Source organism: Camelus ferus, chromosome 3 (genome assembly GCF_009834535.1).
Source record: "Camelus ferus isolate YT-003-E chromosome 3, BCGSAC_Cfer_1.0, whole genome shotgun sequence".
Lineage (NCBI taxonomy): Eukaryota > Metazoa > Chordata > Mammalia > Artiodactyla > Camelidae > Camelus > Camelus ferus.
This window is the reverse complement of record NC_045698.1, coordinates 94,675,235-94,699,076: the sequence shown is the minus strand read 5'-3', so window position 1 is coordinate 94,699,076 and position 23,842 is coordinate 94,675,235. Positions and strand designations below refer to the sequence as shown.

The 23,842-nt window shown below is 51.2% G+C and overlaps 1 protein-coding gene across 2 annotated transcripts in view; it reads right to left on the bottom strand.

The window, feature by feature from the left end:
* The window catches only part of TGFBI (transforming growth factor beta induced), a 31,834-nt gene that overhangs the window by 2,780 nt on the left and 5,212 nt on the right, over positions 1–23,842 (bottom strand). Inside the window, exons 3-14 of one of the 2 annotated variants that reach the window (XM_032476806.1) lie at positions 14,901–14,965; positions 13,500–13,660; positions 13,004–13,168; positions 12,595–12,741; positions 10,468–10,609; positions 7,682–7,894; positions 6,703–6,840; positions 5,946–6,091; positions 4,958–5,094; positions 3,974–4,104; positions 1,471–1,595; positions 77–176 (exon numbers count right to left, since the gene is read on the bottom strand). In XM_032476806.1, coding sequence (XP_032332697.1) covers positions 77–176; positions 1,471–1,595; positions 3,974–4,104; positions 4,958–5,094; positions 5,946–6,091; positions 6,703–6,840; positions 7,682–7,894; positions 10,468–10,609; positions 12,595–12,741; positions 13,004–13,168; positions 13,500–13,660; positions 14,901–14,965 — 1,670 coding nt within the window. Of the gene's footprint in view, positions 1–76; positions 180–1,470; positions 1,596–3,973; positions 4,105–4,957; positions 5,095–5,945; positions 6,092–6,702; positions 6,841–7,681; positions 7,895–10,467; positions 10,610–12,594; positions 12,742–13,003; positions 13,169–13,499; positions 13,661–14,900; positions 14,966–23,842 lie in introns of both variants that reach the window. The other variant, XM_032476805.1, reaches the window with a different exon arrangement.

Sequence of the window (23,842 nt, the reverse complement as noted above, 5' to 3'; positions counted from 1 at the left end):
TATGGAGCACCAGCTGTTGCGTGTGGAGGAGGGCCAGCTGCAGGCTGAGTAGGAAGGTGGTACTTTGGGACCTCACCTGGAGGCTGCAGGACACTAGAGATGGCATGGACCACGCCATTGGTGGCCATGATGTCAACTTCAGCAACAGGTTCCTTGTTGACATTCACCACGTTGTTCTTCTGAGAGAAAAAGAGCCAACAATCATCGAACACAGAGCATGTTTATCTAATTCATTCTGAAACCTGACAAATGTTTACTGAGCACTTCTAGATACCAGATCTTGTGCTGAGTGCCAGGGATACCCTGGTGACTGGAACAGTCCCTGCTTGCTACAGACCTGCAGTCTGGTGGGTTCAATCTAAGCCCTCGTGTGGACTCAGCACGTTGCAATTTACACAATGATCTTTTGGATCTTTTGTATAATTCACTTAGTCCTCACAGCACTGCATGGTGAAAAGGTGGTTTTGATGGCCCCACTTGACAGAACAGGCAACTCAAGAGAGGCCAGATGCCTCCTTTAAGCTGAGTAGGTGGGAGAGCTGAGGACAGAAGCCAGGCATTCAGCTCTGGGCGAAGGCCTCTTTCTGCTTCTCCTCAGTGTCTGACTTCAGATCTTCTCACAGGGTAAATCTATCTCAGGCTTTCCTGAACGACTCATGAATTAGACCCAAGAGGGAAGGGGGAACTGAAGCCTGAGACCAATGGGACACTGACACCCCAAATTAGGAGCTGGGAGATTCTCAGGTGACCTGCAGAAGTCAAACAAGTCACCCCATCCCAGCCTCCCTGCCTGCTTTCCCATACTCTTGAGAAAAGCTAATGAATAAGGGGACAGCTGTAGACTAGGAGAGAGGCGCAGGGAGTAGGAGCTGGACCAGTCACATGCTGCAAGGGTGGACCCTCCATGATCCACAGAGGGGTCAGTGGCTTTGGCTGGTACACAGGCAGCTTGAGCTTGGCAGAGCTGGGGTGGCTATCTAGTCCCTCTCTTCGAGGTATGGACCCTCTGAGGCAGCTCTAAAGTGGAATGTATATCATCAACATACAGAGCAAGGGAAGGCTCACAGACCATGCATCAGAAGAAGAAGCCTCTTGGGTTGGTCTGGTTCATGAGGCAGCTCAGTGAGCCCCTGGATTTGGGGGTAGGTTGGGAAAGGGATTGGCAACTGATCTTTTAAGACATGTAAGTAATAGACTATCATCTCCTTAAGGGAAGGAAGATCTAACAGCTTCTCTCAGATGCTTTATTCTGCAAATCTGCAAGTTCTTATTCATGTCTTACCACAATCCTGCTTGATTTCCCTGAATACCCTTTTCTCTTTTCTTTCTTTCTTTCTTTTTGACAAAATGCACTCAGAAATTCAAGACACATCTTAAAGACAGTTTGTGTGTATAATGCTATCCTAGGGACAAGATGTTGAACCCTGGTGGCAGGGCACGGCCAGCCTTTTAATTATTAAATATCCTCACCGAGCTGACTTCCAACTTGTCACCTTGGAGAGACTTCAGCCGCACCAGGGCCCCGATGCCTCCACTAACCAGGATTTCATCGCCAATGTGGTATTTCAGGATGTTGGCAAGCTCCTTGGCATTGCCTGCAGGTTTGTGGGAAAAGGAAGCAGAGTTAATCCCAAGGTTGGTAACTGGCATGGTCAGGGAGGTCCCAGAGAAGATGCAAGTGGTCATCCCCAAGATGGCAAACCCCCTGCCCACTTGGTGAGCACCTAATGTGTGTTCAGCCCTCTGGCCCACCGTCTGCATGACGGTCAGGGGAATGAGGCACAAGGCCGTGGCCATGAATCTGCCTCTGTAGTCGGCAGGCTGCTGGGTTAGGTACATGCTTCTGTGATGCTGAGAAGGAGTTAATCCATACTCCTCTGTGAGTATGACTCATGTTTCCATGAGCTAAATATTTGCTTGGAAAGCCAGGGGCCTTTCCAGCACCGGCATCTGAGACATTTCATCATCAGCATGGCTCCCGATAGTTGTAACACAGAAGTGAAATATTTACACATTCTGCCCTCAAATGCATATTCTGAGACGGCTGTTTCCTGAAGGGACAACTTAAAAGAGTCAACAGCTGCAATCTAGAGGAGACATGGAGCCGATGAGGTAAGGGCTGAGGGGGGTATTCCCTCCACAGCGTCCCTCCTTGTCACGTCTCAGCATTCCTTCCAGCCCACATCAGCTTCTCCACCAACTGGGGAACGCATCCAATTGCTCATAAAGGTGCACAGGCATTTCCCAAATTAAGTGTGGGAGGCAGTTCTGAAAGCTGCCAGCTGCCTCTCATCTCTATCAAGGCCGCCCCTGATATTCATATTACCAGCCAAATGGCTGGATATCCCCAAGGCTTAGGAATGGCTATTTCCAGCATCTTGAAACTGAGAACAGGGGAAGCTTGAAAGCATCTGGGGGCGTTCACTTGGCTATTGACGAATCCACATGAGTGCCATGGGAGGCAGCCATCAGGTACCAAACATACACAACTTGGAGCTCCCAAGAGTTCCTCTTCCACAAAAATACCCTCATTGGTGCTGAGCCAAGCCAGCCCCCAGGACACAAAGCGTCTGCTTTTCCTGAGATCTCAACACCTGGATTGACCTCTGACACCTGGACAGGCTTCATCCGCCAGGAGAGTTGTGGTCTAATCTTGCCCGCAGGCCTGGGGGAGGGCGTGTTTGGGGGAGCTCTGCCCAAGCCCTCCCTTTGCTCCTGCACAACGGAAAATCAAAAGGAAGCTGAGCAGGCTTGGGCCACCTGGGGAATATCCCGTTCCTGCTGAACAGAGAGAGAATGGAGAGTTTATGTTCAGAATGAACTTCTCCCCTCTTCTCAGGAACATATGTCAGCACCAGAGACAAAGGCATTCATTTAGCAATAAAGAAAATTAAACAGGACATGAATTCAGCTCACAGCTGCCCCAGCTTTCTATTCCCCACTCCAGAGTGGCAAGGGAGGTGTAGATGACGTAGGCCCCAAGGTTTGGCCAAGGTCCTTCCTCCTTTCCCTTCTCCTCCACAGGCTCATCTTTCTGTAACGTGTGGAAGTTTTGTTTACAGGCATGCATCAGAGTAAACCCTGCAAGCCCACCCCACTGCGCCAGAGTCATAGCCATTCCCCCATCACTGATGGGGGATGTGTGCCCCGCATGGTGGGATATTCATTTAATCCTTTCAACATGCTGAGCAAGGTACTCTTACCACCCTCATTCTTCTAATGGGAATACTGAGGGTCAGAGAGGTTAAGCAACTTGTGAGAGGTCATTCAGATGGTAAATGCCAGAGCCAGGGTTTGACCTGCTTTCAGGTAATCCAGGAGCCCAAACCATGAGATTGGCTCTCAAAAATCCTCAACTCAGTTTCTCAGGGCCATAACTAGGTTTTTGGTAAAGGTTTATCCTGAGGGACATGTGATACAGGTAAATGGCTTCATTTTGGGTTCTCACAGGTCCTCAGAGGAAGACATGCTTTGGTGACTGGGCGGTTGTTATTGACCCTCAGTTCCGTTCTACTCTTCTCTGCCTTGTCCAGTGCATGGGAAGGCTGACTGCTGTCAAGTGCTCATCCAGGCTCCCTCGCCCTCCTGTAGTCAGCTGCCCGGAGGCCCGGCAAGCCGTGGGCATGTGGGAGGAGAGGGAGGCCGAGGCACTTATTGGTCCCCTTGCCACAGTTCTGCGGCAGCTGCTTGAGGCCCTAACCGCCGTCCCGTGCCCCTCCTCCACAGCTCCAGCTCTCCCAGTCCTGCCCTCTCCCATCAGCCCCTTCCCTGGCACCCCAAAGCCAGGGTGCTAAACACTGGGTATCATCACCCTTTGCTGGTTCCTTAATCCCACCTGCACCTCTGCAAATAGTCCTGTCATTAAATTCCTTTCTGTCAAACCCTTTGTAAAGTGCCAACTGTTTCCTGCTGGAACCCTGAACGATATAGTTACTTTAGAAGAGTTGAAAAATATACTTAGGTCAGTCTTTACCCAAGAGTTTGTTCAGTTCTCCTGGCGGCATGGCTTGGAAGGCTTCATTTGTAGGAGCGAAGACTGTGTAGACCCCTTCCCGGTTGAGGGTCTCGGTCAGCCCTGCAGACTGGATGGCGGCTACCAGCATGCTGTGGATACACACATGGAAAATGTCTCCAGCCGGTGGGGGGAGGGGGTAGTCATTTGCTCAAACACCACACCACTGTGGGTAGGCGGAGCCCAGAGCACTCCATACCCCTTGCTGGTTTTCGTCCACTCCCCATGCACAAACAGGGACCAATTCCAGTCTATACTTTCTCTCCATAAACGCTAAGCTCAGTTAAAAGCCAGAAGTCAGAGGCCAAGAGGAGAAGGAGGAAGGGAGAGGTCAGCCGCATGGCTGACCCAGAGACTGACTGAGGCAGAGGGCCCTGAGGATGCAATTCCAGGAGACGGGGGTGGGAGCAGAGGGTGTGTGGTCTCCCAGGCTTTTGTGTAGGTGGCTGCATTCAGTGACAGGAAACATTCAAGGTCACAGCCCTCAGGAGTGAGCGAGCAAGTCAGAAAGGGAGAAAGCAGGGCAAGAAAACAGTGACATTGGGAGCCAGAGAAGGAGCAGTGAGGGCCCTGCAAGGGCAATAGGCAGACACTGTGCAGAGCGAGACCCATCGCTGCTCAAAGCCAGGGCCCTCAGCTCCCCTGGGACTTGAGAAGGAGAGCGGGCTGTTTCCCTGGCACTTCAGGAACACAAACAAGTGCAGTCCCCTCCCTGGTCCCATGGATGTGAGGACTACACTCCCAGAAGGGACCCTTCTTCTCAGCCTAAACTTTCAAGGTGACTCTCATCTTTTCAGAATCCCAGGTCTGGAAGGTCACACTGGCACATGGCCAGGGTTCACTGAACCCCCGAGGAAGTGGGGAGCTTGACAGATAGCTGAGGCCCAGTATCCAGCCCCAGCATGACTACTGGGGCGTAGTCCCTCCCAGGATGGGGCCAGTTACCTGAAGCGATTGTCCCCCTTCAGGACGTCCATGACGGTCCCCATGGGTGGGGTCAGCATACGGTCCATGGTGAACAGGGTCCCATACCTCCCCCTCTTGTCATGGGCGGCGATGCAGCTGTTCTCGATGCACAGGCTCTGTGCAAAAGAGGGGCAGAGAAAAGGGCAGGTTGCTCTTCCCCAACCCCAAGCAGGGGCCTCCCAATTTGTTCAGAGCATGCGCTGACAGCTTCATCCACACAGATCAGTGAAGATCTATGGGGGGGGGGGTGCATCTTTAAGACTAGGATAAAATGAGGTATTTTCTCCAGAAAAAGAAAAAAAGAAAAAGAAAAATGGTATCCCTTAAGGAAAGAAGAGACTTAGAGGCTTCAGTAAAGTTACAGAAAGGGCCCATGATCACGTGACACAAGAGGGCCACAGACAAAGATCAGTTAAAGAGATGGAGTCTATTGATTTATTTATGTAACAAATTATAACCATCTGTAGCTAAATGGTGCGGGATGGTCCTGAGCAAGGACTAAGTTGTGTTGTGCTTCCTGTTTGACATTCCAGGGTAACTGTTGGGTTTGAAGAGAAGGAAGAGACAGGAGAAGAAAGAAGAGAAGCTTTGGGACCAAGAAGGCTTGTGTATCAGTTCAGGGGGCTTCTCTTCACAGGAGCTAAGAAGGACCCAAAACCTATATTCCTCCTCCCTCTGTTCATCACTCTGGGTTCAGGGTGGGCTGCTGTTTACCCAGCCAGGCCAGACAGGTGTACATTTTTTTTTCTCCCAAAGGTCTCGAGAAAAGATTTGACCCTACTGGCAGGACCCCATTTTAACCCTTTGATACCAGATATTCTCTCTAAAATTCCTTCGTTCTTCATTAGAAACCAGTTCTCAGGCAAGCTCTGGCTTACTGAGCACTTTTTTTTTTTAAATGCGAATTCAACTTCTGTTTCTTGGAGCCAAGACAATGAAAGAGCATGATTTAGGACTCAGAACTTACGTTACGGTAAACAAAAACTCTTAGTTTCTTGCCACCCAGAGTGTCTAGGGTCTGTCCATGGTACAGATACTTGGAGGCCAGCTGATCTTTAATCATGTGGTTCAGAAGCAGATTCTTTGTCCGGGCATTAATGGGAGGGGTTCCATCTGCAACAGAAGGTGTGGTCAGGTCCGGAGGCCGGTCCGGAAGTGGAGGGAACCAGAGACAACGCTGTGGAAAGCCCGTCCCTCCCTGAGATTGGAAATGGAGATTGAGAAATCAAGTGAGGCTGCCAATATTCCTTAACATCTGGCATCTTCTGCAAATTTAAAAAACAAAAAAAAAGGTCTACACAATCCAGGGTGTCTGGAACTTTGCCCTGAGAGGGAGGGGAAGGCACGGACGCAATTTGGCCCTGTCTGCCTTCCCCGTGGCTGTGGCTCAGCTGTATCCTCACTCTAACCCTCTGACTATCATGCTGGCAATTGACCCTGCAGATAAAAAGACAGGGGAGTGCTCTGCTCTCCCGACAGATGCAAACTCTTGAATTCTGAGGCCCAGATCCCCAAATACATTCTCTGCTCTGCCAAATGAAAGAGCAGAGAGCCTCCTCACTTTCTGGTGAAGTCCCATCTGCTTTCCGTGGAGCTGGGCGGAAGCACTAACGGTCCGTGGGGAGCTGTAGATTGGGGAGGGTGCTGTGGAGGTGACAGCGGTGGGGCAGCTGCCCCACCCACCCACTTGAGACAAATGCACAGGGATGCCTTCTCCACGTTACCTTTGAAGACAGAATTCATGGGGGCCAGGAGAGTCAACCGCTCATTTCCGGAAAGATGACTGCTGAGGCCAGCTTGTCTGAAAAGGTCAATGGCTGTGGAAACATCAGATTCTGCAGCCAACTCAAATAGCGTCTTGGCTACAAGGAAGGAGAAAGTGGGTTCAAAAGTTAGAAGTGCTGTTTTCATTTATCAACTGTCCACCCTAGAGCATGACATACATCGGCAGGAATGTCATCTCTTGAGTCAACAACTCCACTAAACGCTGCTGGGGCACAGCAGGTTTCTGTCATCAGGGGAACGGTCACCCAGAAAACTTTACTGGGCAGGGAAGTGAGCTGAGGTTCAGTTTGATTGAGGGTTTCTGTCCCAGCCCTTGGTCAGGGTCCTGTCCAGTGCTGGGGAGGAAGAAAGCATTGTCTGTGTCACGGCTCCCGAGGAGTCCACAACACTGGTGACCACACCCATAGAGACAGTTTTCTGCTGGGTTGATTTTTTCCCGTGAAATCCCCTCACTCATGGTCAGTGGACCTCCCTGGAATTCCAGAATGGGGGTAGGATGCCGAATAGAACCCAAGCCAAAGTCCAGTCGGTCGTTTCTCCCTGGGCCAGTGACCCTGGGATGCTTGGGCAAGATGAGCAAGCAAGTGCTCTGAGGTCAGCAAATGGCCCTCTGTGCCCAACCAGAGCAGGCAGATCTTCTGAAAGGCTTCCATGATTAAGTCACTCCCTCCCCACACACCTTCAGTGGCTTCCCACTGCCCACAAGGTAACGTCTGGACTCTCAAGCCTGCAGCTCAAGACCCTTCAGATTCTGGCTGCAAACAGCCAGATGCCCGGGACTTCTCTTCCGAGAGGCTGTGAGCTGTGTGGGGGCGGGAAGCGGGTCCCAGGATCCCTGAATTCCCTCAGCCTTGCCACCACGGATGGCGCAGGGGATGGTGGGCCTGGCAGGCCCAGGGCCCCCGAGGCCTAGCTTACCAGAGTCTGGTATGAGCAGCTCGTCGATGAAGTGGATCACGCCATTGGTGGCCAGGACGTCTTTATTGGAGATGATGGGCTTCCCGTTGATGGTGAGCATGTCCCCACTGCAGCCCACCTCCAGTGTGGTGCCCTCCAGGGTCTCCAAGGAGAGACCCGCCACAATGGCTTCAGCACACATGGCCGACTTCAGGATGTGGTTGTTCAGCAGGTCTAGGGGCCGAACAGGACACAGGTCAAGTCAGCGCCAGCCAGACTGCCACCTGCTCACAGCCGGAGGACACTGTTCTCTCCGAGGCTGACCTTCAGACAAGGCTGGGGCACTGCACGGCCTAGAGCCCCCACTCCCCCTGCCTGCTGCCCTCTAAAACCAGCTGGGGCTCTGAAGTCAGACTGCCTGAGTTTGCTTCCCAGCTCGGCCACTTAGCAGCTGTGAGACCCTGGGCAAGTCATTTAGCCTCTCTGAGTCTCAACTTCTTCATCGGTCAAGTGCAGACAAGCATATTGTATGTTCACCTCCTAAGGCTGGTATAAGGATGACACAGCACCCAGTACAGTGCCTGATGACAGAGTAAAATCCCAACAATGCTAGTGATTAGCTCACTAATACTTGAATTTCAGGGTGAATTCTCTTATTAGCGCCTGAGCTTCAGTGATGGGGAGAAACTCAAATGAGCTTTTAATCTACTGACTTTTAATCTACTGACATTTATACACATGTAAAATGTGGTAGGAAAAGATGAAAAGTGTAGCAGATGAGAGTTCTAAATTACTTGTACACTTCATTTGTTTTTGTTCATTTCACCCAAGGGTCTACTGAGATCTTGCCAAGATCTTTCTTAAGTTAAGACAGTGCTCAGTTAAGACGTGGTCTTTGCTGCCCCATTCACCCCACCCATAAATCATATATAGGATCATTTAATTACTTGTCCAAGTGCTGCTTTAGGGACAGGGCAGGGGCTGGGGGTCCTGAGGCAGCCATAAGGAGCAGTAGAGCAGGCCGCGCCCCAACAGCAGCCGGGCAGAGCCGGTTCTCAGACAGCTGCTCACTGGGTCACCCGGGCCCTGTGTCTGTGTTCTCACCACAGAGGCGAGTTTCAGTGTGTCGAGCGTGGGAACCAAAATTGCACTGTCATGGACAGGAGGAAGCCCTGAGGCCCTGCAGCTGCATCAAGGGCCTAGAAAGCCAGTGCTGACCTGATTCAGCCGGTGGGGCAGACTACGGACGCTAAGACCACTACAGGAAGGAGGCCATGAGATTAGTTTCTCAGGGAAGGAAACTAAAGGCCAACGTTGAGGGTAGGGGGAGTGATCTCTAAGGGTCACTCACAGGGTGAGCCAGGCCAGGGCTGGAAGGTAGTCTGCAAATGGGCACACCAGCCTAGGGCCGCTTCTCGCCTGTCTACCAACCTGCTAGTAACCAGGAGACTGTCAGGGGGACCGTGGTCGTCCACCTTCCAGCCTGCAGCTGCAGCCCCACAAAGAAGGCCTCGCTTTGAACAAATGGCTTACTAAGTGGGGAAAGGCAGATGTGCAAAAGGGATAAACTAGGGGTGTTTTCTTTTCACTTTATAATAAGGCATTGCGATATCTACAAAGATAAAAATGTGCTCAGTACAAAATATATTTCAGGGGAAAACAGCTCAAATTGGAAAGCTGAAGTGCTGCAGTGCACCCAAGTCTCATTTCCTCGGAAGCCTTTAGGACCCTCGAGCTGCGGGGCCCACCCCCCAATCCCCATGACCTTGGGAATATCTCTGTCACTGCACCCACCACATCAGATCCCAATGACCTGTTTTTAAGCCTGTCACACCAACGAGGCTTAAACTTCCCTGCCTGTGCCATGCTCACTGTAGTGGCCTTGGTTCCTGCCCCAGGCCAGGCACACAGAAGCACTACAGTATTTGGACACAATAGAGCCCCATCGGTGCTTTCAGAAATGTGCCCTTTCCTATCCCTGCATAGTCGCAAGGAGAACATTTTGTATTTATAGGATGTCTGAAAGGCATTAGACATTTTATATAGTACATTTCAAAGGTGAATTTAAATAGACTCAAAAGAATTGAAGTCATCGCTGGACTATGTTTTGGAGGAGTAAGTGTGGTTGGAGTCCACAGGGGACCTGGGCCTACTCCTCTTTGTAGGGGACTCAGGGACCTGCAGGCAGCAGCTCAGTGGTTCTGGAGTTGTCGAGGGTGGAGTGTGTATGTGTGCAGAGCCTGGCCTCCCCTCCTAATCTCCCTCCCATGCTTGGTCCTTCCGTCTCCTCCAGCAATAATCAATGCTGCCCCTAATTTAGCAGCTCACTGAGAAGATGAGCAATGAAGAGTCAAGAGTTGACCATTATGGGTTATTAATTGTAATTTTGGATTATCCATGAGCCCAACACTCCCCCACCCCAGGTCAAACATAGGAAGAGTCCAAGGGTCAGCATGATGATTCCATTCCAAGAGTGCCAGGACCTGGTATCCCCTCTGCATACCTCCAAGCTGCTGCCCACTCTGGCTGACAGCATTCGAGACTTTAACCCTTCCTGACTCTGGCAAAGCCTGCATTGGACCTCCAGTTCTACCTCACTCCTCAGCCCGGCTGCGTCCCTAGACAAACACTGTTAGATTCCTTACTCGCCCCCTTGACCAGGGTTCTGCTCTGGCCTTGCAGAGACAGGGCCAGCTGGGAGCGATGGGACAGGAAGACAGGTGGCGTGTCAGTCTTGGACAGGAGCAGGCCTTGGGCTTAGTCTGGCCACTCCAATGAGGTGTCAGTAGACAACCAAGGGAGCTCACCTCTCAGGGCCTCTGGGTCACCCAGGATCCGGTTCAAGGTCTCAGCGGGGATTTTCTCGAAGGCCTCATTGGTCGGGGCCAACAGCGTGTACTGGCCATCCCCTTCAAGCAGGGTGTTGAGACCTGATGCAGCCACGGCAGCCTGTGGGGAGGGGAGAGGATGCAGTGTTCCCTGAAGGCTCTGGGACTCTCTGCAGTCCAGAGGCATACACGGTCTCCCCAGCCCTCCCCCAGAGGGCTCCTGGCTTTTGTGGAAGCCCCAGCTGAAAAGACAAGCCAAACCAAAGCTCACCTCTTCCCACAGCCTCCAGGGGCCTTGCTGGCCGGAGCTCTGCCCACCCCAAGCATCTCTCAGTGCTGACCGTGCCTTCCTCCTTCCCACCTCCAGGCCTCTGCCCCACTGTTCCCTCTGCCCTTCCCCCTTTCCTTGCTTCTCTGACCCCTAGTCCATCTTTGGGCCTTGACGAAGATGTCATTTTCTAGGTAATCAACTTGGCATTGCCCCCACCCCTGCCCTGGACGAAAGTGATTCTGTCTGTTACACACTCACACAGCTTGCCGTCCTTCTCACATCGCAATTAAATCGTTATTGGTAGGTATCTGCGTGAGCACCATGAGCGTAAGGATGCCACAACCCATTCTCTACAGAGCAGCCAGAATGATCTTCTAAATGCATCCGACTGCTCTCAGGATGAAGACATGCTCCTTGCTGGGTCTGGTCTGCATGGCCCTGCGGGTCCGCCCGCCGGCCTGGCTGCTCCCACCTCACTTGCTGGCCACCTAGTGCTCTTCACTCCTGCCTCCTGCTCATCCTACTGCTGAGCCTTCATTGTCACGCTCCCTCCTGCCAGCTGAGCTCTCATCTCTGAGTTTTGTGAAACTGGCCATTCCCAACGTTCAGGCCTCAGCTCAAAGTCACCTCTCCCAGAGAGACCTTCCCTGACCACCCCGCCCCCTGTTCCCCATATACTGTGTGACTTCACAAGGCTCAGCACCCTCTACGGTTGCCTCGTCTGTGTCCCCAGGAAGAATGTGTCAGTGAGGACAGAACTTTGTCTTGTTCTTCTCTAGTCCCCTGCACATAAAGCACACCTGGAAGTGGCAGGTGCTTAGCAAGTGTGTGTTAGCAGAAGCAAAGACGGCGTTAGGGAGAGCCAAAGGGGAGAAGAAAGGAAGAAATATTGACCAAACCTAAACAGGAAGAGGCGGTTACCCTATGGGGATCAGCTGCTATTAATCAAAAGATGTGCCACCAACTTTGTGGGAACATCGTCTCCCTGTGGACCCCTGACTTTAGAGTGACCCTGAAGGAAAGCAGAAGAAGATCTCAGAGAACAGGGTCCCCAGGCCCCTCCAGAGCCACTTCCTGAGGCCACTTGAGTGCCATCCCAGCCCGGGGTGTTTGTCTGTCTGTGTTGGGGATCTCCAGGGCAGGAACCACCCACTCCCACTTGGCATCCTTTGTGGTCAGGAAGTTCTCTTCAAATCAAGGCAAAAGCCCTGACGGAGCAGCCTATGCTCACTTCCTCTGAGCAGCCGTTGCCAAGAGGAACGCCCGCTTGCCACCCTAGATGTCAGACAAATGCCTGCTGGGCAGGGGGGAAGGAATCTGTGGCCCTAGAGAAGCCAGAAGCCAGGCCAGAAGTCAAACCCCAGACTCCCTTGTCTAGACTGGTGGCCTCTCTGCTGGTCTGGGCTGCAAGGAAACAGGGGAAGGGCTGCAGCAGAGATCCCATGGTGGGGACACGTGGGCAAGAAGACCATGCCACTTGAAAGGCCATTTATCTAGCTCCACTTGTGGAAACCTGCACCTAGGAGGGAGAGCCCTCCCACCTCTGGACCCGCAGTGCATGCCCAGGCAGCGTTCCTGCTGCAGCCACAAACCACCGAACTTCCCAGAGGAGTCAAGGAAAGGCAACTTTACATGGGAGAAACCGGCAGAGGGAATTTCCCAGCAGAGGATTATGACATCTCCCTGTGGTTAAGCTGACTGTCTGATTAGTGGATTCACCATGTTCCCTAAATGCCCACGGACACGAAGACATCCTCCATTCTTCCCACAAAAAAAGGGACCCTTGGGAGGCAGTGTGTCCCCAGGCTGGGCCTCCACCTGGGGCAGTACCTCACCCGAAGGGTCTCGAAGGTGTCCTCGATCTCAATGATCTGCTGGATGTTGTTGGTGACGGTGGAGATGACCTTGTCAATGAGATGCACCACGCCGTTGGTCGCATGGTGGTCGGCTTTCAGGAGCCGAGCACAGTTGACGGTCACGATCTGCCCAGAGAAAAAGGGAGCATGAGTGGTTAACACGTTGGAGGCACAGTCTCAAAGCCCTAGGAGGGGAAAACAGGGACAGAATGTGGGCTCCATGAGCTGTGGGACCAGAGGAGCTGATGAGAAGCAGGTGCAGGAGGCAGAAGACTGCCCACAGCTGATCTCACCAGTGGGACACAACCCCAGAAACGAGCCCCGCGTGTGGACCAGGAGAGGGCTCAGGCTGGGCATAAAGCAGGGCTGCGGAAGTAGGATTCCCTACCCCGTTGGGATAGTGGTGGATTTGGATGTCGGAATTCTGGTACATGGAGGTGAGGGCCATGCCGTGTTTCAGCTCATCTGTCAGGACCCGTCTGTTCACCATGTGGTAGCGAAGGGCGTTGAGCAGCTCAATGTTCACGTTGCTTACCAGGGAGTCCAGCACTTCCTAGGAGGAAGGGCAGACTGGCAGTTAGGAGGCAGCAGACCTACCTCATGTTCAAGGGACAGGTCCTTGCCACCCTGGGAAAGGTGCTTCTGAAGCCCCAGGGGCCCCCGTTCTGCCAAGGACCCCTCCTCTGTGAACACTGAGGCCTCTCTATCTGCTTAAATGGATGGAGCGTTGGAAGCGACCTGGGGAGGCATATTTTAGCTCAAGTGCCGTGGCTTTATCTGAGGGCTTGAGGGAAACATTTTCTGAGGCAGTATGGGAAATCACTACAGACTCTCAGAAGCCCATCCCCAGTAGGAGTCCCCTGGGCAGAAGGGGGTCATCTCACAGCTGGCAGGGAAGCCCAGGCCTCGTTGCTGGGGGCGAAGATGGTGAAGCTGCCGGGCCCCTCCATCTCGGGCCTCAGCTTCTCCGTGCGGTCCGTGTACAGCTGAGTGGTGGTTGATCCAACGACTCCCAGGGTCTCATACAGGTTTGAGAGCGGTAGGGCTGTAGGGGCAGAGGACAGAGCAGGGATGGCCATCCCAACCAGACCACCTCCTCCCTTGTCTGAGACGGGATGGCACACCCACGGGAGAACATGGGCCTGTTGTTGGAGAGCCTGGGAAGCTGGTCATCTGCTTCTTAAAACAGCTCCAAGGGCCAAATGCCTCCCTACTGAAACTCAACTAATTGGTCATTTTTAATCATTTTAAACCAGAGTAGAGCAAAGCTTTTGTTCCTAGACATTTAGATAATACAGGTAGGAATGGCCCCAGAAAGAGATACCCTAATTACAAGCTAGACTTGCATCTAGATTGATCAAGTTGTTTTTGAAACTGTTTCCCTAATAGTCTCCACTGGAATGAAAAAGAACTTGGAGGTACTTTTTGTATTTACAAGTAATAGAATGTTATTTCCTGAAAGTAGCCTGAAGCTCAGGAGAACATTTCCCTCCACAGGGAGCTTTGTGTTCCTTTTAAAGGGCAAGAAACTAAGAACCAGGGGGGCTGGGCCCCCCTTCAAGGTCCTCTCCTCTCCCATCCCACATTTCCCTCGTCTTGCCACTTAAGTCAGGAATGGCATGGCCTCAGCCCATGCCAACCCCACCGCTACTCACCCTGGCACCAACCAAATCACCCCCTTCCTTTTAAGTCTCGTCTCACATTCTCAGCTAATGAAATAGCAAAGATTTCAAAGTCAAAACAAAACAAATCCTCCTCTGCACAGTGTATGGTGTGTGGAAATAAAGGAAAGGATCTGGTAAAATTCACAAGTACCATGCTGTCTGTGGGCCTACATGGCCATTTGTGGCATCCGTGGCTGACTATGGGGTGCCCACCTGGCCTGCTGCTCCTGTCCCTACCAGCTCCTATGGGCCAAGTTCCAACAGAGTGAAGGGGGTAGCTGGGTGTTCCCGACCAAGCCCACCCCACCTCTCTCCAGCAGGGCTGATCAGAAATGCTGGATATGTTAGAATCACTCCCAGCCACAGATGACAAGGTGCTTGGTACAGAGGGCACAGGCAGGTCAAAACCAGAGCCTGGCTACCCAGAGTGTTCAGGAGGTCTGCTTGCACCGGAAGGAGCAGCACAGGAAGCTTGCTATTTCCAGCTTCCATTCTCAGGCCCTGGAGTGGGGCCTCCTCCCTCAGAAGCCCCTTCAGACTCTGCCTCTCTTTCCGTGGGTGCTTCTCTCTCCCTCCTTCCCTGCCAACCGTGCCAACAGACAAGAGACAAGGTTCGTTCACCTGCTGGACAGCCCTTCTCTCCTGGGACCTTCTCGTATCCAGGACAGCACTCATAGCTGATGACTCTGTAATGAGACACATGTGCGTATTAGGCAGGGCTTCCCTCCTCCTCCAGGGAAGGGGCGTGATGAGGAGCACAGCCTGCTCTAGGAGGAGACCATACACTAAGTCATACTTTCACTGGCAAGGAGCTTGTCACACCCCCTCACCTTTATACAAGGTGCCCAGCAGTTGCCGTCACCTACAGCCATGCAACTGGGATACAGTCAGAGGACTGTGGGAGCATATTCACAGTGGATTAGAAAACATTCTCACTAAAATTTATCTCCAGCGTAACTCATGGGAACCCAGTGGATAGCCTTCCAAATAGGCGGCAGGGATGAGTGAAAGGAATCCTGGAACTTTCTGGCACTGAGTCAGCACTAACCTCTTCAGCCAGTCCTGTCTCCTGTCTGGGTCTCAGTTTCCTCATCTGTAAAATGTACATGTGTATTGTACGGTAATCATTGCATCACATTTCCCAGGGTCTTCTAGCTCTCTGACTTAATAACCAAGAAGGGTAGCATATATATGATCATCAAGTTTTTCTCAGTCTTCACAATCAAACTTTAAAATAAAAACAAAGCTCTTTTCACCAAGATGCTTGTTTTTCTGTTTCTTTAACTTAAGAACAAAAATGTAACTCATGAAAACACCTGTATGGTTTCAAACAGAAAATACACAAAGGCTTATATAGTAAGGTGTTCTCCATCCACCCTCATTCCTCAACCACCTCATCAGCCTTGCAGGAGGCAACTGATAATCCTGGTTGGCAAGATTCTTTGTATTTGGATGAACAAGACTGCCAGTTTTTAGTTTTAAACTTTGGAGTCATTCGGCAAAAAAACTTGAACTCTTCTCTTCTCCTAATTCAGACCAGTCCATCATGGAACACTTACCACCTCTTCTGGAGGTCTGAAACACACAGCTTCAGTTAACACAATATTCTGGGGAAGCCCAAAAGATGGAGAATTTCAAAGAACATCATATGGAAGAGCACGTTCTAAGCAAGACTTGCTTTGCATCGCATCCCCACATCCTGTCTAAAGCCACCCCTGCACCAGCAGTGTGCCCACAGCCCCTCCTCGGCAGTCCTGAAACTAGAAGCCAAAAGCCATGTCCTGCCCTTTCCTTTCTTCCACGTGGACATGCTCTTTGGGACAGGAGAGAATCAGACTTGAATTGCAGCAGGTTTACCGCAGAACTGCTCACCACGGCCTCACACAGGAAGTTTAATGACATCACTGGAAGACAGGCAGGCAGACTGGGCAGAAGTGTGGGCTTTGGAGAGAGCGGGGAGGGAGAAGGTTCTCTTATGAGCCCAGGACATTCTGCTCCTATGAATTCCGTTGGAGTCATCTCAGGGAAGCCCTGGTGAGTCATGCGAAGAAGAAGCCTGCTTCGTGTGTTACCCAGCGGGGTGTTTCAGACACAGATTAGTTAGATTCTCAGGCTGCCAGGGAGCTATAGGTATCACTTTGCCAAAAATGAGCACCCCCAGGAAATGGCTGAGGAGTGACAGCTATGTACATTCCTCCCACTCCATTCCTTTCTAACCTTTCATCCCCACTTAAAAGGGCTAAACAGGCTGGTGGTCTCGGGACTGACCTTGACTGACCCACAGTTTTGTCTCTGGAAACCAGTCATCTTCTGCAATGACAGTGAGATTTGACGACACACAGCCTTTCAGAGGCAGCACAGTGTGACACAGACAGTGTTAGAATTGGGAGACTTGACTTGTCATCCACTGGTAACTAGCAGGGTGGACTTGAAAGCCCGTTTTTCTCTCTGGGTCTCAGGAAACTGAGACCCAGAGCCACAAGCCTTGAGCCCATAGGACCTGGGGACACCCATGCACAGAATCTCAGGCTTTCTCTGATAAATACCAGGGCTCTGTGGCTAGGGTTAAGGAAGTGGGATTTGGTCAAGTCCCCCAGATCTTAGCTTCTTTCTAAAAGTGCCGGGATGGCATTCCATGCGGTTGGAGAAGCATGGCTGGAGGAGAGGTCTTCTCCTCAGACTTCCTCATCTCTGGGGTCCACTGTGAACACAGGTGCTGACACTCCAGTCTGGGAGTCTCCAGCCATGTTGGCCAAAGACTCTTCCTCCAGGGCGTTAGTGTCTGAGTTCCATCCTAACAAGCCACCAGAGAGCTCAATGGCATAGGTGGCCTCACCAGGATTTCACTGAGGACAATAGAAAGCCAACTCCCTAAGGGCGAACTTACTGGTTCCTGTGGCCATGTGTCAGGGGTCGGGGAGGAGAGGTGGGGAGAATGACAGGAGAAATGGAGGGCTGTGGACGGGGGAGCAGGGACAGATGTAAGCAGAGAAGTCTCAGCCTGGAGAAGGAAACTCCAGACGGAACCCAAAAGCCTGCAAGGGGTCTCTCAAGATCACAGCTGGGCAAGGAAAATCTAGGACTCTCCTCACATTTTGTCAACTCCAGTCCCTTTTACATTGCTCTCAACAGTGTACATATTTGCGGGAAAGCAAACTGATCTGTAAAGATTGACATCTAGAGGACACGGGCGGTCTCTCCATTGTGACCAGTGGTCACTGCCTCTTCTCTCCAGGTGGGCTTTCTGAACCGGTGTCCCACAGAGGCTGGGTGTCGGGGGCACATTACCTCCTGCAGAGGTTCAGTCCCCCAGTCAAAGGCTTCGTCCCGGTCAGCCCACTGTGGCTCGCTTCCAGGAAGCCTTCTCCTGATCCTCTTGCCCTGCTGACCCCTCCCTCCTCTACCCTTGTGCTACCCACAGTCTGGCATCCCTGGTTCTCTCTCTAGGTGCAAGGGCGAGCCATGCCTCTCACCCTCAGCCCAGCAGCCTTATGTGTTGAAACACTTCCACAGCTGACAGTTTCCCTGCTCAACTCTCCCAGCAACACTTCTCAGAAGCAGCCTGGCTGGCCACAGAGACGCAGAGGGCAGCTGGAAACTGCAGACAGAGAAGACAGTCCACGATCTTGACCAAAGCTTTCTGAACTAGCACACCCTTTTCTCAGCCCCGTGTACCATGCTCCTGGGGCTCTGGCCCTGGGGAGAACACACAGGCTGTGGGAGATGGGGCTGGGGCCATCACAGAGTCATGGTCTGGACACCATCTCTCAAGGATGAATGCAGGAAAAGGATGGAAACCACAGGGAGCCTCCATCCATGTCTCCCAGTTCCTTGGCTTCCCTGCACAGAGAGTCCCAATCGGCTGGTCTCTGGATCGAATATTATCAGCAAAAGCTGTTCTGATTAAAGACTCCTGGCTTCTCCCTGGCCTGACACATTCCAGTAAGTAAAAACCTCAGAAAAAGCACATCCTCTTGGGCGATGAGACATTCATTTTCTTGTTCCAGCTTCCCGGGTGGGAAGAACGACTGGAGGAAGAAACTGAGAGAAGGTGCCTGATTTAGAAGGGCATCTGAAAGAGGTGGGAGGTGGGGGCAAAAAGGGAGTGTCAGTCCAAGGTCTAAGAACAGAAAGAGCAGAGTTTGGAAAGCTCTCCTCTATTCCCCTCCTAGGTTTCACTCACAACTGGATACAAAGAGAAGCACTGGTTTTTCTGTCCCCATCATAATCTTCCAAGGAGTTAATGTAGCAAGTTAAGACTCACTCTCCCCCAAGTGAGCTGCTCAGCTGTGGCTGCTGTGACGGCTGTAAACGCCAAGGGATTAACTACACTCTGAAGGAGTGCAGTAAGGAACGGAGCCTGGGAGCCAGTTTCCTGCGACGGAAGGTAAACCACTCAGTGTGTCATGGTTTCCGAGGGAATCGCAGAGCAAACACAGACCAGTGCCGTCGTCTAGACATTCACGCCACCCTCGACGCTGCCTGCCTGGACGGTTCATTTTCTGCACTCAGCTGAGCTCTCTTGAGCCTTCCAGGAGAAAATGAAAATCTTGAGCCCTCTGGTAAAACAGGGCTTGTTCTAATCTGCTGTCTACCACCAGACACTCCACCACTACCCCATTCATGAGCACCCAGCTCAGTGAGTGACGAGACGGAGCCTCTGGAAAATACACTACATTTTTTGGAGACAGTCTGTTTGTGTGTGGTGTGTGAGGGCATTTGGGGGGCTCCTGGATGCTAACTGTGTCTCCTCAGTTTCCATACCCTCCATCTGACCAGGGGTATTGGGGAGTCCCCTTGCACAGGGGTTCAGATGACCACCACACTGCGGGTAAGCAATCAAAAGAACGTTGGTGGCTCTGGGCCTCTCCTAACCCTGAGAAGGCCTTCTCCTTGGGACCTAAAGTCACAGGTTTTAGGGCTGAAAAGAAATCTGGAACAGTTGACCGAGGTACTTTGGAGCTGCTCACCTGTGGGTCTCCCCATGTCACCAACATTTGCTGCTGGGCTGGATTCTCCCTGGGGGCAGAATAACTAGAGCTCCCCCTCTTACCAGTGAATGACTCAGAGCAGGTGACTTAGGCTTTCCAAGCCTCAGTCTTCCTCTCAGTAAATGGGCTAATAATCATACTGATCTTAAAGAGTGATTGTGAGAACTGAACAAGCCAACTTATAAGAAGCATTTAACAGATGCTTGATATTTACTCAGGTGTTCAGCTTCATCTTAAAACATTCCAGGTATAAACTTTAAAACTAAAGATAGGTTAGTAACTTCATTGAAAGTAACGTCCAGCAGGAAATCACTGATCAAATCACACTGTTAATACATTAGGCCCTCATAACACAGCTATGTGACTTAATAGATAGGGCCTGTTGTGGTTGGGACAAACTATCACAAATTTAGTGTCTTAAAACCACACGAATTTATTATCTCACAATTCTGGATATTAGAGTCAGAAATAGGCCTTTTGAGGTTAAAATCAAAGGCTGCATTCCTTCTAGAGGCTCTGGGGGAGAATCTATTCTTTTCTCCTCCTGCTTCTAGAGGCTGCCTGCATTTCTTGGCTTGTGGCCACATCACTCTAAGCTCAGTTTTCATTCTCACATCTCCTTCTCTGACCCTCCTGCCTCCCTCTTAGAAGGACCCTTATGATTATATTAGACTCATCAGATAATTCGTCTAATAATTATAACTGATTTATAAAATAAATAAGATAATCCCTCCCACTCTCAAGCTCCTTGACTTAATCACACGTGCAAAGTCTCTTTTCCCTTGTAAGGTAACATATTCACAGGTTCAGGGGTGAGGATGTGAACATCTTTAGGGGGTCATTATCTGTCTACCATGAGGCCTTTCCCCAGACGGTAAGTGGATTCATGTCAATACTCAACAGAACAAGATTTCCTGTCAGCTAAGCTGCCTTCTAGGAGTTTACTGAATGGGACAGAACCTTCAGGAAGCCCTGCACAGCAGAGGTGTTCGGTGGACGCCTGGTGTTTGGTGTAAGTCAAATCTCAGTTATTTCAGAGCAGGTTAGCCATGGGATCTCAGGGAGCTGCAAAGGGGAATACAAAACAGGAAAGGAGGTGCTGGCATGAGTCTGGGGACAGCTTGGCATCCCTAGATGGCTTCTCACCATCCTCTTCTTTTTCCTCTTGGGACCAAGGTTGCGGGATACAGGAAAGGGAGGAGAAGGAAGGCTCTTCCTCAGCTTCACTGCAGATGTCCCTGGGTGCCCTGTCCGAATAAGATCTACTGGAAACAGCTCTGCCAGCTGATGGAAAAGCTCGACCATACACCAGCTGGCTTTGGCAGAAGTCAAATCTCTAAGTTTAAATGCAGTGCTAAAGAATGACTATTTCAGCCCTTGGGCAAAGCCATGCTCACTACCAGAGAAAGGGGAGTGTCCTGCCAGCTCACCTTGGCTCTAGAGAATAGCTGCTGTGCTTGTGAAATGTGTTGCTTGTGAAACAACGTCAAGCCTTTTTCAATGGACAGCTGCCATCCCTACCTGCCAGCTCCCTGGCTGGCCCTCCCTGTGCCACGTTTAGGACGCCTGAACTCCTGCTATGATTATTGCATCTCTATGATGTTAGCTCCTACTTGGCCGTTAAATGGGCCTCCCTCTTGCCAGGGCTTGTACAAAGGAGGCCTGTCAGAGGCAGCAAGGCTTCCTGACCACAACTTCCTGCAACATTGCTTAAGCTGCTGTATGTAAAAATGTTATGGTTACGGATTAGACCGAAGCCTGAAATCACAGAGTGGGATGCCATCTCCTCCCAACTCTCTTTGCATGACTAGCTGTTTTATCACACTCATGCTCTATAGGATCTGAAATAAAAGCTAACATGAATTTCCAAGCAATAAAATTTACCAAAGTCACTAAATAGGAGCCCACTGGTAACTACTTCCTATAATAAAATCCATGTGTCAGGCTTGACAAATAGCACCAAGACCCTTTTTGGAAATGCAGAAAAGTTATTGTCTGAAGATGATGGATGTCATGGCCTGATGGGGGTGCCAGGTGCTGCGTGTGGCCAGTGCCGGCCCTCTCTGGAGGTGGAGGTGGATTCGGGGCCTCACAGCAGCAGACACTTGGCTCCAGGCTCCTGGGTCTCTGTGTGACCTGACACGGCAGAGTCGTCATCCCCTGGCCCTGTATGTAGTGTCACTTACCTGCTGTTAAGTCCAAAATCTTCTGCAGCTCTTGGGCTTCTTGGTGACCTGTATCACCCCTTCCCTGTGACACTCTGCTCTCTTTTATACACACCTCTGCTCCAGCCTCTTCCCTGGAGTCATGCTGAGAAAATTCCCACTGCCCAGGTTGGCCCCATGCTGAGACGGCCCTCTTTGTTCCAACCACCACCTCTTTGCTCCTCGCTTCCCAGTCTGGTCCTCTCCCCAATAAACACACCAGGGGATCATTTTCACCAGGATGATATCCACTCCAGCCAGTACGGCGCTCTCCCCACACCCTCCTGCCCACCCATGGTACTGAATTCCTGGGGCTCAGAGGGCAGCTCCTTCATGGGTCAGTCCCGGGCACAAGTGAACCACATACTGCTCCTTCTCAGCTCCCTCGGGGACCACAGAGATGAGTCCCACCACTTCCCCTTTCCCTCCCTGAGTTCTCTGGACTTCTTTCAAGTCAGCTTCACCTTCCTGACACCACGCGATGTTCTAGTAAGGGACTGTCTTCTCCTGGATCAGGAAGTTTTATATATCAACTCATGATTTTCTATCCCTATTTCCTCTTTTTGAAGCTGCCCAAGGCAACAACACATCACGGAATCGTCGGTGCAGATCATTCCCTTCTGGCTTTGTTAGACCAGCTCAGTGGCTGGGACTGGGCCCTGAGCTCAGCTGGGCCGCACTTGACACCTCGATTTTCCCACCCTCACCTACATGTCCGTTCCTCTCCCTAGCAGTGGGGCTCTCCCTGTGCTCACTGGTGCTGCACCACTGTGTCTTGATAACCCATCACCAAGAACATCTGGTCAAAATACAGCTGCGCTGCCTGCACCCACCCCGGCACATCAGTGGAGAAGGTGAAGGTACCAAGAACCAACGAGCCAAGGCGACGCACCACCCACAGCAGTGTCAGCCTGGGAACTGCTGGGGAATATCACTGAGCTACTGTTAACAGGTCAGGCAAGTGCTTCAACATGGGGCCACCCCGAAACACCATGGCCAGTGCCACCCTGCTGCCAGCTTGACATTACAACCGGGTCCTATTTTTAGGGAACCAGAACTAACAAAAAGGTGGCATCTTACAACACAGGGGCTCTGATATGTGGAAGAGCTGTTTGCTTGGTGCCAGGGCTTTGGTTACCTTCCAAGAAGCAATGATGTGGGACATGGCTCTGTGTTTAATTAAGGAATTAATTATTTATTTAAGTGGATAATATATACACTTGGGAATAGCCAAAGAGTACCAAAGGTATTCTTTTTTTTTTTTTAACTTGGGCACCAGGAAAGGACATGTGGCATAAAATTGGCATAATCCCGTTTGGCCACAGCAGCAAGAATTCTGGCTGGGTATTAGTTCCCTGAACCCAGGAGGTGGGTCCTCTTGGCTCACTCAACTCTTGGCTTTGAGGCTGGGCTTGGTCAAGTGGGGAACCAGCTGTTACGGCCCTGCCCTCGACAGGCTTCCAGGTTGCTGCTGGTCTCTTCCCAGCTCTGCCCTGATCCATAGTTTCCCTAATTCATACTAGGACTGATAGCTGTTAGGACACAATTGGGCTCACAAGCTGGGATATGTATTTCCATGTATATTTTAAGGAAAGAGTGTTTTCCCTTTCTTAAAGCTAGTCACAAGCAATACATTTAAAAATCTCTAACATGGGAAAGGGTTCAAGATAGTGGCTAAGCATCTCTTAATTCTCTTATTGCGCTGATGAAAGGAAGGTCAGGCCCTCACAAGTGGCTCAGGGAATTCTGCACAGCACACATTCCTGTCTGAAGGAGAGAGCCAGGTTTGAGATCTGTTGATGGTTGGTGCCAAAACAGATTAGGTTTCCCTGGAATTCTGTTAGAACACACAGGCAGCAGGGCGCTCAAGGAGACTGCCACCTCCCTCCCTCTACACTGACGGAGGCAGCTACAAGCCCTACTGTAACCACACTGGTCCACACCCTCTAGCACTCCCACTTCTGTCTGCGTGGCCAAGATTTGCAAATAACAGCAGGTAGCATTTACCGAACACTCACTGTGTGTCAGGCACCAGATTTAGCCTCTTATAACCATTGCTTCATTGGAGCCCCATAACAATCCCATGAGGTAGTCCTATTGTTATTTACACTTTACAGACAAGGCAGTTGAGGGTTCCAAAGGTGAAGCAACCTGTCCAGGTAAGTGGCAGAACCAGCCTTTGAAACAGGGAGTCTGAGCCTGTGTTCTTAGTATGCTATGCTGTCTTATAATGTGCATATTTCTAGGCCCGCTAAGTCTTGTTGGGGAGTTTACCCTGGATTGCAGAGCAGGAATGGTGTAGAAGTTCACCAAAGGGTTTTTTCTTTCTCAGAGTCAAGCTGATGACTTCTCCGCTGAATATTTATAT